Here is a 15917-nt window from a genome sequence, read left to right as displayed (position 1 = left end):
TGTGTGACGGGCTGATTCCTGCCGGGCTTCCACCGTGCTCTGGGGTCCTTCACAGCACAGGCCCCAGCAGCTGGAAGGGGCAGGCTGGGCCTACTTCCAACTTCCCAGAGACTTCTGCTTATGTAGTCATGCCCTCTCAGACCCGGGAGGGACGCCAAGGCCCCGCCAGCTCCTGCATACCTTCTCCAGAGCTCAGAGGGCTTTGCCTGTTTTCTTCTCAGGGCAATGCGCAGCTACCTTCAGGGCCACCCACTCACCCACTCACGTGGGGGAAGCCTCAGGCCCTGAGCCTGTCACACAGTAATGCTAAGCACCCACAGCGCCCTCCCAGACAGGGCACGTCAGGGCTATAGCCCGCACTCCACAGATGGGGAAACCAAACACGGGAGGTGGGCTGACTTGCTCTGGGTCACAAAGAGTCAGCAGCAGAGCTGAGTCCATGAGACCCCAGGCAAGTGGGAGAGTAGCTGGCTCTGCTCTTTAACTGCTGTGCCGTGAAGGGGCAGCTGAGCTCCCCACCGACAGCCAAGGCACACGAGAAGGGCCCGCAGAGCACAGGAGAGGGGCTGAGTGCCTGCAGGGAAGCCCCCGTCCCATTCCAGCTCCTGCCCCAGCACCCCCTGACCTCGGCAAGTACCTTGCACTCCCCATTGACACAGATGTCATTGGAGTCCTGCCGGCAGGGCGTCCCGTCCACCACGGCCGCTGCCCGCTCCGTGTAGAAGTTGAAGCCCTCGGCCAGGCAGTTGAGAGAACAGGATTTCACACCCCCTGCAAGAGAAAGGGAGGCAGTTTCATCTGCTCCAGCACAGCGACAGCCAGAGGAGAAATGGCGAGGGCCCTCCCAAATTCACGGTCCATTTTGGTCAACGTCGTGGTCACAGGGTTTTTAAAATGGTAAATTTCATGATTTCAGCTATTTAAATCTGAAATTTCAGTGTTGTCATTGTTGGGGTCCTGACCCAAAAAGGAGTTGGGGGGTGGGGGTGTTGCAAGGTTATTGTAGGGGGGCTGCGGTACCGCCACCCTTCCTTCTGCGCTGCTGCCTTCAGATCTGGGCGCCCGGCAAATCACCGCCGCTCTTCGGCCGCCCAGCTCTGAAGGCAGCGCAGAAGTAAGGGTGGCAATACCGCCCCTCCCCCCCCGCAATATAACCTTGTGATCCCCTTGCAACTCCCTGTTGAGTCCGGACCCCCAATTTGAGAAACGCTGGTTTCCCCCGTGAAGTCTGTATAGTATAGGGTAAAAGGACACAGTAGACCAGATTTCACGGTTCGTGATGCGTTTTTCATGTTTGTGAATTTGGTCAGGCCCTAGTGATAGAGCTTCCCCACCCAGCCAGCTTCCCCCTGCTCTCCTGACCCCCTCCACTCTGTACCTGGCCTAGGCTGCTCCGAGGGGTCAGGAGGCCCCACTGCCAGGCAGCAAGTTCAGAGCAGCGTCAGGCCTGCTCACTAACTACCCTGTGGGGCTTCGGAGCAGAGACAGCCCCCCACGCCTTCTGGTAGCAGCCACTCAGAGCCGTGCAGCCCTCCGGCCTGACAGGATCTTCTTCCTCTGGGCTCATACCGCACTGAGCCCCAGCTCCCAGGGAGCCAGAACTCGCCCCTTTTCCCTTCAGAGTGCACATCTCTGTGACACAAGAGCACCCCCACTGCATTGCTGTTTGTACTACGGCAGCGCCCGGAGCCCCCAGCCGAGCTTGAGCCCCATCGCGCTAGGTGCTGTACAGGCGCTCAGCGAGAGACAGCCCCTGCCCCAAGGAGCCTGCAAGCTAAACAGAGCAGACAGTCAAAGGGTGGGAGGTGCAGAGACTTACCCAACCTCCCACAGCCCGTCAAACGCAGAGCCAGGAATAGCCCAACCTAGCTCTCATGGAAGTCACTAGCAAAGCTCCTACAGGCCAGCGAAGGGAGCAGGACCGGGCCTGAAGCAGATACTGTAGCGTGTGTCATTTGACAAGATCTCAGCCTTCAGAGAGCAGCTGAGCATCTGCCGGTGACTGGAAGGCTGTACCCTGTCTCCTACCGACTATGGTGCATTATGATTTCGCCTGCACCTTCTTCCGCAGCACTGGTACTAAGCAGGGCAGCGGCAGGAGATCTGAGGGAGTTTCCCTGAGATTCAATTCTGGAAGAAATTGCAGCAGAAGAACTTTCATCCAGCAAACAAATTCTGAGCCAAGTGGCAAGGTTAGACCAGACGGACTGGCAGAACCCAGGACTGGCTGGACCAATGGCCTCACTCCTCTGGTAGGGCCCAGAGCCAGGGCGCTCGTCCGGACTCCAGGAGTGATCTGAAACAGCCTAGCAGGAAGTGGGATATCAGTGAGAGGGACGAGCAGGTCCGATCTGTTTTGGAAGAAGGCTGCCAATGGGACTAGACTCATGGCAGAAGCAGATTCCTAGGGTCTGGGGACAAAAAGAAGAGGCTCAAAGTGGCTAGAAAACACACATACACTCTCTCTCTCTCTCTCTCCCTACTGGACCTGTGCATGTGCCCAGTTCCCAGTGCTTGAAGCATTCACTCAGTATCGCAGTATCCTAAGGCAGGTCAGCAACATGTAGGAGACTCGGGCGGAGAGGCATCCCCCAGGGCTGGGACACGGGCAGCTTCCTCCTCGTGGTACCAGCGATGCTCAGGAGACAGTAGCTCAGAACCACCTAGCTGAGTGAGAACCCCAGCAACTGAAATCTGCAAGTCGTTACTGAAGATCAAAGGGGCAGATGGAGGGAAGAGGCAGCCCAGCTGCTTGTCTGGGAGCCTGCAAGTTCAGTGAAAGCAGATGGAGGGGGAAGGAAGAGGGAAGTTACATGGGGGGCCGTTAGAGGGGAGTTCAGCTAGCTCCGGGCAAAGCCGTTGAAAATGATGACTGGGCTAGGCACTTGGTGAAGGGGGTTGCATTATCCCAGACTCTCTGAGAGCCAAGGACGATCATCTACCGAAACTCTTTCCCTTTGACCTCCCCTCTATCTTTGAAGGATGCTGGACTGACAGTGCTACAGTCAAATCACAGGCCAGGGACAACATGGGCAGGAGCCATACAATCTTCTCCTTCAGGCTCACCACAATGTGCCTCGACGCTGGCTTGGGGGATCCTTTTTAAAGGAGAGAGACTCCACAGCACATTCAATCCTCAGCTTCCTGTCTGAGCTCACCCGGAGTGGCGATCGACTCTGTCACACCGACCCCCATCCACTGGGCACTCCACTGAGGCCACCAGTTCATTTCACAGAGGCCACCAGGCAGCCGACAGCTGGGCAAGGCCTTTAGGTGGGCTCTACCCTTGGGTGGATTTGAACTTGTGACTGGAAGGTCAGAGGCTCAATGTCCCACCCTCTAGCCCTTGAGACAGCTGGGCCTCTGCCACTAGTTTAGTTCTCTTGGCCACAGCATCCCAAAGCTCCTGTGTCCGAGAGTTCCTTCCCTGAGAGCCATCACCGTACGAGACAAGTCTGCATCCTGTTACTCGACGTATTTTAGTGCCAGCAGGTGGTGGCTTCCCACGAGGATAGGGTCTAGTGATTTGGGCTAGTTCAAGGGCTAAGTGCCTGCCCAGACCATGGCCACAGGAGCACCTTTGACTGGCCTTTACTGAATGTATTTGATACCCTTGTCTTACTCTTCTCACTTCCAAAAAAAACCACCCCAGCCCTTGCAGCCTCTCCTCTGCTGGAACCTCATTCCCCTTCCATCCCTGACCCCTCCCACCATTTCGTCTTCTGGGACGGCTTCTTTACAATGAGGTGCCCCACGCTGCCTGCCCTACCCAGGGGAGGAGAAGTCACTGATCTGCGGAACGATGTTGTAGCTTAAATAATACAGCCGAACCCTGGGCTTTTCCAACCTGCTGCTGCTGTGTCTGGAGCACGCCTTTCATTGAACTGCACAGAGATACTAAGAGGTTGACAGTTCCGAAGAGCCCATCAGTTTGTCCAAGCAGATTAATTGCCCTGGTGTTCTCTAGGTTAAACCCTGTCTGCCACCTTGCTTTAGAGCTGGTTATTTTCAGAGGTGTCACTCCCTCCCCCCCCACCACTTCACCCCCTAGTGACAGACACAAAGTCAAGCCTGCCTGTGGATCCTTCAGCCCCAGTCTGAGCCACTCGCTTTCCTGCTGAAAGGGGGCCTCTCATTTCTTCCATCCCTTGAGCATGAGACTGAATATGTAGCCAGGTGGAACCGAGAAACAGCCAGAGACTCAGCGGTCTCATTTCAGAACTTGCAAATGTTTCTTTAAACTGTTCCACACAAGCAACCCCCTTCCCCCTCCCCACTTCCCTTCCTTCCTTGTCTCGGTCCCTCCTGCAGGAGAAGTGAGACCAAATGTAAATCCCCCCCCCCCCGGAGAGCAGCTAAATCATGACACAGCCTTGCTTCCTCCCCCTTCCCTGTCTCCTCCATTTCAGCAGCTGTGGGGTCCTCTTGCTCTTTCCTAGAATACTCTCTGATTGTCACTGTCCTATGCCCAGCCTTCAGCGGCCCAAACACCTACAGCCGCAACCGGCCCACGGCGGAATCATCACGGGCTCAAAAAAGCAGCCAAGACGGAAAATGGGAATGAAATATGTAATACAATGAAGAGGAAAAAAAAGGGATCAGGGATTGGTGGCTTGAAGGCCAAATTTCTTCCTTTGCCTCAAGTGCCCTGGCTTTGTTGCAGCACCTACAGGAACGGTGCAGGGCGTAAGAACTCGGGAGCGAGAGGGAAAAGCTGGCAGGTGTGGATCCAGCTCTGGGGGGAGGCTCTGGAGTTTCCTTCTGGCCTTCTCCACATTACAGCCCAGGAGGGTGGTTTTTTTCTTTCGCTTAAATCCTTCAGAATTCAACCTTCTTTCCAAGGGAAATCAGCAACTAGAAAAAGCGAGCGAGCGAGTCCTCGAGCTGAGGCCAGCAGAGTCTGGCTCCTAGCAGGTCAATCAGGGGTAAACTCCCTTTAGGCTCAGCTGCCGATGGAACACCAGCATCCTGTGTCATGTCTTGGCGGTGGCTATGTGCAAAGGGAGCCCAGCCAGCAGGCAGGCAATCTGGCCGAGCAGGCTAGTCCGCTCAGGTGACTATAAAATCCCAGGCCTCCCGGCCTTCTGCTAAATGTGCCTGGCTTATTAATTTTATCTGAGGGGAAAGTAAAACTGGAAACTGTTCATTTTGATCTACTGGGTTGTAACCGGTTAGGCAAATTGACAACCCATTCACCCAGCTCAATGGGCAAGATGCCCCAGTAGAAGGGAGCAAGCCAGCTTGGGCTACTGCACGGGAGATCTGCTCACCGGCGTGAATTATCCAGGATAAAATGGAACAGAAGCTCCTACAGTGGGTGTCTATGCCCTTTCCCTGGCTGCTTGTACCAGCTACCCAGCATGGTTATATGCAAATACCAAGCAGCTAGTGCCAAGCTGTGCCACATCCCGAGAGGTTTGTCTTGTAGATAAGGGCAGAGGACTAGGAGTCAAGAGAGCTGGGTGCTATTCCCAGCTCTGCTGCTAACCTATTATGGGCAAGTCATTGCCTATATCTGACTCCTCTCCCGCCCTTGGCCTGTCCTGTCTGTTTAGACAGTGAGCTCCTTGGGGCAGGGGCTGTCTCTCACTCTGTGTCTGTGCGGCACCTGGCACACGGGGCCCTGATTTAATTGGAAACCATTGTCACACAGAGAACATTTCACCACAGGACCACGATGCCTCCCCGTGGCTATGATGCATCCCCCTTTATGCCTCATGCCCTGGGCCATCCTACGGTTCCCTACGGCTTGGGTTCCGGTGTGGAGGGGTCCCTTCCTGACAAACCGACAGGCTGGAATTAAGCAGCTTGGTTGGGGGGTGGGGTGGGGGGCAAAAGAGCTGATCTATTGAGAGGAAGCACATCTCGGGGGGGCCTCCCGCAGCCTGCTCCCTGCCAAAGCTCAGGATGGCCCAGGGTCTGAGAAATCTCCCTGTGAGCAGAGGATGGTTTATTGGCATCTTCCCCTGGCCAGCTGTTTGGCGGGGGATTTGAGAAAGGCTTGCAGCTGGGAGAGCTTTTCTTTAAAAAAAAAAAAAAAAAAAAAAAAAGGTTTTAAGTGCAAGGGAAATGGAAAGAGAAACCTTCTCCCACACGGTTCTCTGCCTCGCTCACTCAGGGCCTCATCCAGAGCCCACTGAGGTCCCCGGGAGTCTTTCCGCTGACCCCAACGAGCTTTGGATCAGCCCCTACGCACGCCGCTTGGCGAAGGCTTCCCAAGCTGTATTTGTCCAAGGAAGCTCATGGCAAGCAGGCTGCGCTCCTGCGAATCGGTGGCAGCACCGGCCGGTATCCTGGCACAGCCTCCAAGAGAAATAAACAAACAGGCCACGAAGCAAAGCCGCTCGGCTCCTTTCTAAGCCAGAAAACAGGGAGCTCGTTGCAGCCTTCTTGCTTTTGGCATTAGCCGTGTGCATCCTGATCGCCCCCCTTCAGACAGGGATGGTCCCTCCTAGACCACTCTGCCCCAGCACGGGCCACGGAGCACAAAGACTCGTCCCTTCTCCCTCAATGACTGTTTATGGTGTTGCAGCGTCGGCAGTTCCGGTTTCGGTTCGGGCCATGCAGACACAAGGCAGAAGAGCTCGCCGTCCATCGGGGCACAAACAAGCCACTGCTAGACGGGGAATGGCTCTGCGGCTGGGACCCGATTCGGATCTCCCCGGCAGCGGTGTAAACCCCGGTGGCGGAGTTACTCCGGATTGGCGGATCCGATTCCGGTGGTGGTTCATGTATTTGGTTCCTCAGTGGAGGGAAGATTTAAAGAAAAGAAAGCATGCGAGCTGCTGTGCAAATGAACTGGTCCCCAATGGTTAATTTGCGGGCTGCCGCCAGGCTACATTCTGCTGTGATCATGCAAACAGCAGGGCCAAGCCACGATTGTATTTGGCGGGCGGAACGACTGAGGGCTGCAAGAAGAGATACCAGCTAGGAAGTAGGCGGCAATGGCCCAGCCTGGTTCTGGGGGGTGCTGCGCTGCTCTCTAGATACCATCATCCAGCTGAGAGGTGAAATGGAATTTCATGGTACTTGGCGAGCCTTAATCCTGGTGTCCTGGCCAAATTCCAACTTGGGTTATTGCAATGGGCCAAATTCTCCCCTGGCTGACGTGCTGGGCCATGCCACTGCGGCAAACTCTGCATTAACTTACACCAGTTGAACCAACGACAGGAGTCACTAAGGGCAGAGTTTAGCCTTCAGACTCCAAGGGGATCACAAGGGCAGGCAGTGCCAGATTTGCCCCATTCTGTTTAACTGATTCGCACCCACAACTTCCCTGGGCTCCTGTGACACTCCTCACTTCCTGTCCCAATTCTGAGGAGTGCTGGCTCACTCCATGCCCCCTGCCTTTCCGTGGGGGGGTCAAAGGATTTCTGTCTATCCCTGACACATCTCACAGGGACGCTATGGGGCTTTCTCAGTCTTTGCAAAGGGTTTGGAGATCCTCCGATGACAATGCAAATTAACGAAATAACAGCGATACTGAGAACCGACTGGGCATAGCCGGGTGGAACAAAGCGGCTGGAGTGGCTGGACTGCACGGGGCCGATTAGCGCTTTGCCATCTCTGTCTTCCGTGCTTCGTCCCGACCTGCCTGACTCCCGCTGGTGGCTGGACGTGGCTTTCACCAGCACTCTTCAGAGAGGCGGCTTTCACCACCCTGTGTGTAAAAGCAGGTACTGCCCAGGGATGTGGGCAGGGGAACCCGAGCGGCTGCAACTTGTCGCTGCTGCTCTCCGAGGTTTCCGATGCTGCGGTTTCTCTTTCCCTTGGCACTGGATGCTGTGGAGTAGCTGTGCTGGCTCAGCAGGGCTCCCAGGCCGTTTAGTAAGGAATGGAGGAGTGAGTTCTGCCCCTGGTGTGTGTGTGTGTGTGGGGGGGGGGTGGAGTGGCCCAGTTCCAGTTTCTTAAAGTCCATTCTGGGGGGGCCTTTGCGAACATGCTCAGTGGGAGAACAGACAGAGACCAAATCGGTGACCCCAGGGGCCTTGCTGACAGCTTGCTGGGAACCTAACTGGCTTGCGAATTTCAGAGAGACACTTCTAAACAGCAAAATTCAAACCCAGTCCTGAATTCTCCCCACGTTCAAGGGGGTTTGGATCCGGCTCATCCCAACTAAAGACACTTCACTGTATTACCTGCCATATTTGTTTGCACTTGCACCTTTCTGGCTGGATCAATCGATATGGCTCTTGGGCTGCATTGACCAGCAGGGAAGTTTTGCTGATGATCAGCTTTCTCCTGACTGCAGGGGCAGGGGCTGGTCATACTGTAGGGTCCTGTGATGCTCCTTTAGGGATCGGGGCATGCTTTGGGCTTCCCCCATGTGGAAGCTGAGGGCCAGATTTTCAGAAGCATTCAGTATCTGGCAGCTCCCATTGTTCTCAGTGGAAGGGAGAGGGAGGGGGAATTGTTTGCAGGGGTCAGTGCTGGGTGATAGGCTCTTTTGAAAACCTGGCCCTGGCTCTGACTCCAGCTGAAGTGACCATGCCCTGAGAAGGGCGGCACTGCCACGTCTACCAGGAGTAACACCGCTGCTCATTGCGAGCGGCACGGCCACGTCACGTGGCCTGCGCTTGTCTGAGAAGCCACTGACTACGGGATTCATCTGGGGCCTTGCAAAGTGGCCCTGCTCTGAAAGGTGACTCTGGAAAATGGCACAATGGGATCAGGCTCCATGCTAAGATTGCTCAATTTATGAGAATGGGGTGGTGGTTGGAGGGGAGGGGGGGTTCGCCTTTCTGTGCAGTGTGGTTCACCTGCTGGGATCATCTGGGTGCATTTCATCTACTCAGTTCCTTGCCATTTCAAAGTCAGTGGGCACTGATGGCTCTTTGATCTCTCCCGCTCTCTGCCTGTGGCATAGACTCCAGTCACCTGAGGACTGAAATAGCTTAGTTTAACGAAGGCCTTTGGGTTTAATACAGGGGTGAAAATTAATGGCTTGTATTATACAGGAAGTCGGATCTAATGGGCCTTTCTGGCCGCCAACTCTATGATATGGGTTATTGGTTGTTGTTTTTTACCTACCAACACTACAAATTCAACTGGGCTCTGAGATTCAAGCGGGACTCTTCACTTCTCATGCATCCTGGCCAGGAATAAAGGTCTACTAGCCTGAATCCTGCCTTCCTTAATTATTACTATGTATTAATTTAGAGAAAACCCAGAGAATCAGTCCCTGTGCCAAAGGGCATCCAAACCTAAAAGCCAAAGATAGATGAAAGAGGCCAGGGGATGCAACATACAAACAAAGGGCCTGATTCTGCTCCCTCCTACAGCAGCGTAAACCAGTTGTAGTTCCACTGAAGTTAATAGGGTTACACGGGAGTAAAAGTGTATAAACAAGAGAAGAATCAGGCCCAAGGATGGCAGATCTTTTGTTACCCTATTGTCTTCAAATTTGGCCCTCTCTTACTAGGCAACCTTTCGACTTCATTGCAATTGCTTGGGGTTAAGTGAGATCAGAATTTGGCCCTGCATCTCGAATGGAGGTAACCACTTGTGTTGGCCATGCTGAGCCAGGAGAGAATCCAGCTCACTCTCTCCCAGCCGAGTTGGCTCTGCAGGGCGAATAGGGTTGAAAGCTTCTTTGTGCTGAGCAGCCCTGGCTCTGAATATACCCAAGGGGTGGGTTTGCTGTGTAGGAAGGGGCCACTTTCCCCCACTCCTTTTTCGGGGCAGAACCATGCTGGTTTGCTGGCTTTCTAGGTGTTATTCTGCACCAGCTCATAGGCAGCTGGGAAACCAAAAAGACTGACGGGACAGAAGCTCCTGAGCAACAAAGGATCATGGGTAAATGGTGTGAAAATTCCATATTTTGAAAACTAGGCTGATCCAAAACATTCATCAGGAACACCAAGACATGTGTTCTTCGACTTTGGTCCGGTCCATCCAAAGTCAATAAGAAAGAACAGCCATGGGTGCTTGCATTTACCCACAATGCTTTGCCGCAGAGGACGTGTTTTGTTCCCGTCCCCCCCTTACCTCCCCCAGGAAGGAATTAAAGCGCATAATAGCTTATGATGAGCAATCTCTCCTGTTTTCAGCAGACCCTGCTTCCCCACCCCGACCCCATGAGCTGCTCCCCGCTCCCTTGGCTCTGACATTTGCCAAGAGCCAAATGAATAACTAAGTGAATAAAACAAAATAAACAAACAATTAAAGCCACATTCCAAGAGGTATCTGCTGACTGTTAAACTCGGACAGGCTGAGCTCAGTGCTTCTCGCTGAGTCTGTGTATCCTGCACTCCCAGGGTCTGGGTTCCAGGACCGTTATAAATCACCACCAGGAAAACACGCCATACTGGCCCCATGCAACACCCAATCTCAACTCGCCAGTGACCCGGCAGCTGGCGCCAGGCTTCCAGCTGACTGCTCCTACCCTCCCTGGGAACCGGCTCCCTCCCCCATCTGAGCCACAGGGATGCTCTGTGCCTTTAAACCTTGCTAATAAAGACAAGGGTTGGCCCTAGACAGGATCTTGCCCAGCACAGGGCCTCCCTCCCTCCCTGTCCCACGCAATGGCAGCCATGTTGGCAAAAAGGTGGCATCCCGGTGCAATCACACGCAGGACATCTTGATGACCCTTGCTGGGGGAGCCGGCCAAGATCCGAGAGGCAAAGCTGGTTACCTCAGACAGGAGCCTATCTCAGGGAGCTAGTGGAAGGGGGAACAAGGAGCCAGAGGCACTTGGAGCTGGCTTTACCAGGTGCTGGGTACCAGATTTCCCTGCAGGGTGAGGCAGCACCTCCCAGAGGGTCTATCCCAAGATGGCACCAGCTGAACGAGCGGAGAGCACTATGGGAACTCAGAAGAGACTCCAGGACGGAGCAGAATATGTCCCAAGGGTGGAACTGATGCCTGGGAGAGAGAAGGGGATCGAATCCCTCTCCTGCCCAGCAGCCAGACAGGAGGGAGCACACCCCAGACCAGCTGGGCAGGAGAAAATGAGAGAGAGAAGAGCATAATCCCTGACGGATCCTTGGAAGCTCTGAGGGAAAAATATCAGACGCAAATGGAGGCTCCTGGACAGGCCACTCGGCCTCCTGTATCTGGGAATGTTGATTCTGCCTCTTATTTGCTCAAAACAACAACATGGCAGATGGGATTGCCTGAGACAACCTCTTCCTCCTCCAGACAGACACGTAGCAGGCTCCCCTCTGGGGTCGCACCATGGTCTTCAGCAGACTTGCTCCCACGCCACCCAAAGGACACCCAGCATCACTCCCTCTGAGCTACCCTGATCCCTGGGGAGTTGGCCGGCCAGGCACCATTGCTGGCAGGGTCACCTCAAACCAGCCACTGGTATTCTCATGCGCAAAACAAGTTGCGATAGGCCAGCTAGCGCCACCCTCCCCACTGAACTCTGGGGCCTTCATACGGGGCCCAGTCAGCATTTGCCTCTCAGTCCTCGGTTTCCCTTTCTTGTACTTTGGTGGCCGGGAGTGTCCTCTAATAATACTGACAACAGTCACCATTCAACATGCTCTCTGTCATTGTAAACGAGACAGCGTTATCACAATGTACACAGTACTGCCTGGCTATTCCCGAGGTAGATGGAATACCTTGGTAATATCTAGCCAGTAGCTGGGACACTAGGTTCGGATTTGGGGTACCTAGGTTCTATTCCCACCTCTGCTGGCATGACCATAGGCAAATCACTTCCCTTCTGCGTGCCTTGCTTTCCCCATCTGTGCAATGGAGCTAATGATACTGACTTGTCTTTGCAAAGAGCTTTCAGGTTTGTGCATGAACAGGGTGCATAAGAGCAAAGTATTGTTATTATTAGTTATCATCACAGCCAAAAGCAAAACCAGGATGTTTTTAAAGAGCGACAACTCCCCAGTGCTTTGCAGACATTAACTTATGATGTCTCGTGTCCTCCTCAGAGGAAGAGGAGTTTTATCGTCTTATTTTTCAGATGGGGAAACTGAGGCAAGGAGCGGGGCAGCACCTTACTCAAGGTCACAGAAGAAATCAGAGTCAGAGGTAGACTGGAATGCAACCAGCCAATAGTTCACTGCACCAAGCCCCGTAGTCAGACACTAGGCCACGCCTATCTCTCAGCTGGGACGGAGCAAGAGGTCCAAGCAAGTATTTCAACTGCATTTTCCACTGTGGAATCCCTCGGGGGCGTTGTCTGACTTATTGCTTTGCCATTTTATTACATTTTTATTGATCCATTCCCTGCAGCCTCAGCACATCTGTTCCTGATGCAGGGTCCCCCCGGAGAGGTAAGCTTATTTACACAGCTGCAAAGGAGTTCCCCAGTCAAGTTCATTAAGTACATGAAGGAGACGCACTGTTCTTTCTCGTTATTAAAAGATTTCTGCCACACAGATCTCCCCCTACCTCCTCCCTCTTAGCCAGTCACTTCTACAAGACCCGTTAGAACTGACTGAAGAGACGAGGCGGGGACTGCTAGCCACCAGCTATCTCAGAGGGTAGACTCCGCTCTCTTCCCCAGTTGGCTGGACACAGTCTAAAATGCCAGGTGGTGAAACGTGAAATCTGTGCGTGTGAGTGAGCCTAGGTGCATTATGGGAAGAGCTGGGCAAACATTTCCCAGTGAATAGTTTATTTGCTGAAAATTACAACTTCCGGTCAACCGAAATGGTCCACCAATTTCGGTCGAATAATTTAGGCCAGAAAAAAACCCAAGGGGTGGGTGGGTGGAATTCTGAAGAAGTCCAACCGTTTCAATATTTTTCAAAATAAAATGGGTCACCTTTTCATTGAGGAACATCATCTCATTTGGAAATTAAGCTAAATTTCTCTAAACAACTCCCCAGAGAGTAGAAACGCACCCATAAATGGAATGTTTTGTTTTTTCATTTGACCCCAAACAAAATTGGTCTGGTTTTACATTCTGACAAGAAACACTGAAAAACTCATTTCATTTGACTCAAAAATACCCTGCGCCCTCCCCCCCCGCCCCGGCCCCAATTGTCCATCTAGCCCTAATTATGGGAGGATTTCCCTTTCCCTCTATGCCCATCAAGTGTTGGCCACGGCCAGAGGCTGGGTAGTGAACTAAAGTGAGCAGTCACTACGCAACTCCTGGTTTTATGTTTCTGGTCTTCTTGTTTATACCACTCAGAGATTAAGGAACAATCGGATCCAAAGAAATAAACTAAACAGCCCTTATCCTTTTGGATTTTTGTCTGCATAGCTAGGAATTTAAAAAGCAGCTGCATAGAGTAACACAAACAAGAGCAGGAGAACTGCTAGGTAGTGTCATCATGCCAGTTGCTGGAGGAGAACAATACTTCCATCAGCGAAGTGTGTTTCCACTTGTCACGCAAGAGTCACTCTAAATGTGGATGCAGACAGCTTTTAAAAAGGGACTGGGATGCCACAGGAACGGGGGACCCCTGGAAAGACAGATTTGACGAAATGTGCAAATCTGCAAATTTGATGAGTTTGCAAATCCCTGCAGAAGGTGTGGGTGAGCTCCTATTAATAAGACTCTGCTCCAACTCCGGCTGCCAGAGCTCCTGAGGCCCAGAGATGCGCTGGTGAAGCAGTAAGAGGACCATTGCTGAACAAGTCCTGTGCCACTCACCTCCTCGGTACGTCTTCCAGGTGTAGTATTTCCCTCGGAAGGGGATGTTGTCGAACTCGGCGCACTGCAGCTCTCGGAAGTCATGGGAACCTGGAGGGCAGTCCTGCGGGACACAGATTCAAGTGAGATTAGTGGCTTCCCTAGAGCCTAGGTTGACCATGCATAAGACCTACAAGGAGGAACTGCCGTATCAAAGCAGACCCATGGTCCTTTCAAATGGGCATCTTGCTTCCAACAATGGCCAATGCTTGGCACGTCAAGGAGAAAGCCAATAACCCCTGCCGGTGATGTCCCTGGCCAACTGTACAGTGCTATAGCATGGGAGGGGCATCTTCTTTCTAAACCCAGGGGTAGCATGAAGGCCAATGGCACCTGCCATTGGATCCCAACCAGCATAGGCACCGACTTCTCCTCTGCCCAGTGGGTGCTCAACCCCTGCCCAACTCTGGCCCTGCCCCCATTCCACCCCCTTCCCCCAAGTCCCCGCCCCGCCCTGCCTCCTCCCCTGAGCACGCTGTGTTCCCACTCTTCTCCCTCTTTCACGGAAAGTCCTAAGCGCCACCAAACAGCTGTTAGGCGGTGGGCGGGAAGCGCTGGGAGGGCCGGGGAGGAGCGAGGATGTGGCGCGCACAGGGGAGGAGGAGGCGGCAAGGAGGGGGCGGGTGGAGCTTGGCTGCCCGTGGGTGCGGAGCACCCGCTAATTTTTCCCCGTAGGTGCTCCAGCCCTGTGGAATCATTTGTGAATCATGTTAGGGGCCTGATACATAGCCAACTGAAGGCAATGGGAAGGCTCTCAATGACTAAGGCGGAGGTTCTCAAACTGGGGGTCGTGGCCCCTCGGCATTGCAAGGTTATTAGGTGGTGATCACGGGCCACCCAGCTCTGAAGGCAGCGCTGTCGCCAGCAGCAGCGCAGAAGTAAGGGTGGCAGTGGAGTGCTAAGTCTGCTGTGAAAAGAGAGACTGGCAAAGTTTCTTCGCGCCCCCCAGTATTAAACAATCATCATTAAAAAAAAAAACTTTAATGCTTATAACAATAATTCAATACAAACGTGTTTTAGTCTTAATTTAAAAGTGGCAAGAAAAGGTACATTCATTTTAAAAAACAGGGTCATAAATTGAGCATTTCAAATAATGTTAAATATAAAAATGGGGTTTTAATTTATAAGGGGGGCTCACACTCAGAGGCTTGCGTTGTGAAAGGCTTCACCAATATAAAAGGTTAGAGAACCACCGGACTAATGCCATTAATGTCACTAGCAGCCTGCAAACGAATATAAAAGTCACAATGGTTGGAGAATTGCACAGATACAGACTGTGACCTGAGAGCCGGCAGCAATGAAATCCCAGAATCATAGACGTTAAGAGATGGCAAAGGCTCTACCCAGTGGCTCTCAACCTTTCCAGACAGGAGCCTGATTTGTCTTGTGTACCCCCAAGTCTCACCTCACTTAAAAACTATTCGCTCCCACAATCAGATATAAAAATACACACAAGTGTCACAGCACACTAGTACTGAAAAATGGCTGACTTTCTCATTGCTACCCTATAATTATAAAATAAATCGACTGGCATATAAATATTGGACTTACATTTCAGTGGATAGTATCTAGAGCAGTATAAACACGTCATTGTCTGACATTTTAGTTTGTACTGACTTCGCTAGTGCTTTTTATGTAGCCTGTTGTAAAACTAAGCAACTATCTAGATGAGTTGATGGACCCCCTGGAAGATCTCTGCACACCCCCAGAGGGACCCACACCCCTGGTTGACAACCAATGTTCTAGGCAATTCAGTCACTGTCCTTGGGACAGATGCAGGATTGTCCTCTACCAGACGCCTTCTAGTCTAGCTTTACGTTAACTTTCCATTGGCCTCTTATAAGGCTTTCATCCCTTCCCTTGGGACACTGCTCTGCTGTTTAATGGAAGATTTGGGGCAGGGACTTTTTGTTATGTTTGTCTTCAGTCCCTAGAATAGTGGGGCCGTGATCCCTGACTGGGGCTTGGAGCTGCTATTCCACCACAGTCATCAGCATTATCTCAGTGTCAGAGAGTTCGCCTCAAATTCTCCTTCGTTAATTTCACCCCATGGTTCCTTGGTCTTGACTCCATCGACCACACCAAATAGCTCCTTTCCCGTCCCTGTGCTGAACCCCTGCCAGTATGTGTAAGCTGTTGCCGCGCCATCTCCTCACTTAGCCACATCACTCCAAGCTTCAGTCACAACTGAATCCCTCTGATCGTCTTGTGGCTCTTTTCTGCACTGCCCCCAGCTTGTCAGGGTATTTCTGCTTCTGTGGATGCCAGCACGGTACCCGGCATCCCCCGAGCCATGCAGAGAGGAACGACC

General features: G+C 52.8%; 1 protein-coding gene across 1 annotated transcript in view; it reads right to left on the bottom strand.

The window, feature by feature from the left end:
* The window catches only part of ADAMTS10 (ADAM metallopeptidase with thrombospondin type 1 motif 10), a 100409-nt gene that overhangs the window by 12717 nt on the left and 71775 nt on the right, over window positions 1-15917 (bottom strand). The window contains exons 15-16 of the mRNA XM_074939438.1: window positions 13568-13670; window positions 638-771 (exon numbers count right to left, since the gene is read on the bottom strand). Coding sequence (XP_074795539.1) covers window positions 638-771; window positions 13568-13670 — 237 coding nt within the window. The remainder of the gene's footprint in view (window positions 1-637; window positions 772-13567; window positions 13671-15917) is intronic.

This window comes from Natator depressus, chromosome 25, assembly GCF_965152275.1.
Source record: "Natator depressus isolate rNatDep1 chromosome 25, rNatDep2.hap1, whole genome shotgun sequence".
Classification (NCBI taxonomy): Eukaryota; Metazoa; Chordata; order Testudines; family Cheloniidae; genus Natator; species Natator depressus.
This window is presented reverse-complemented; position numbering and strand designations above follow the sequence as displayed.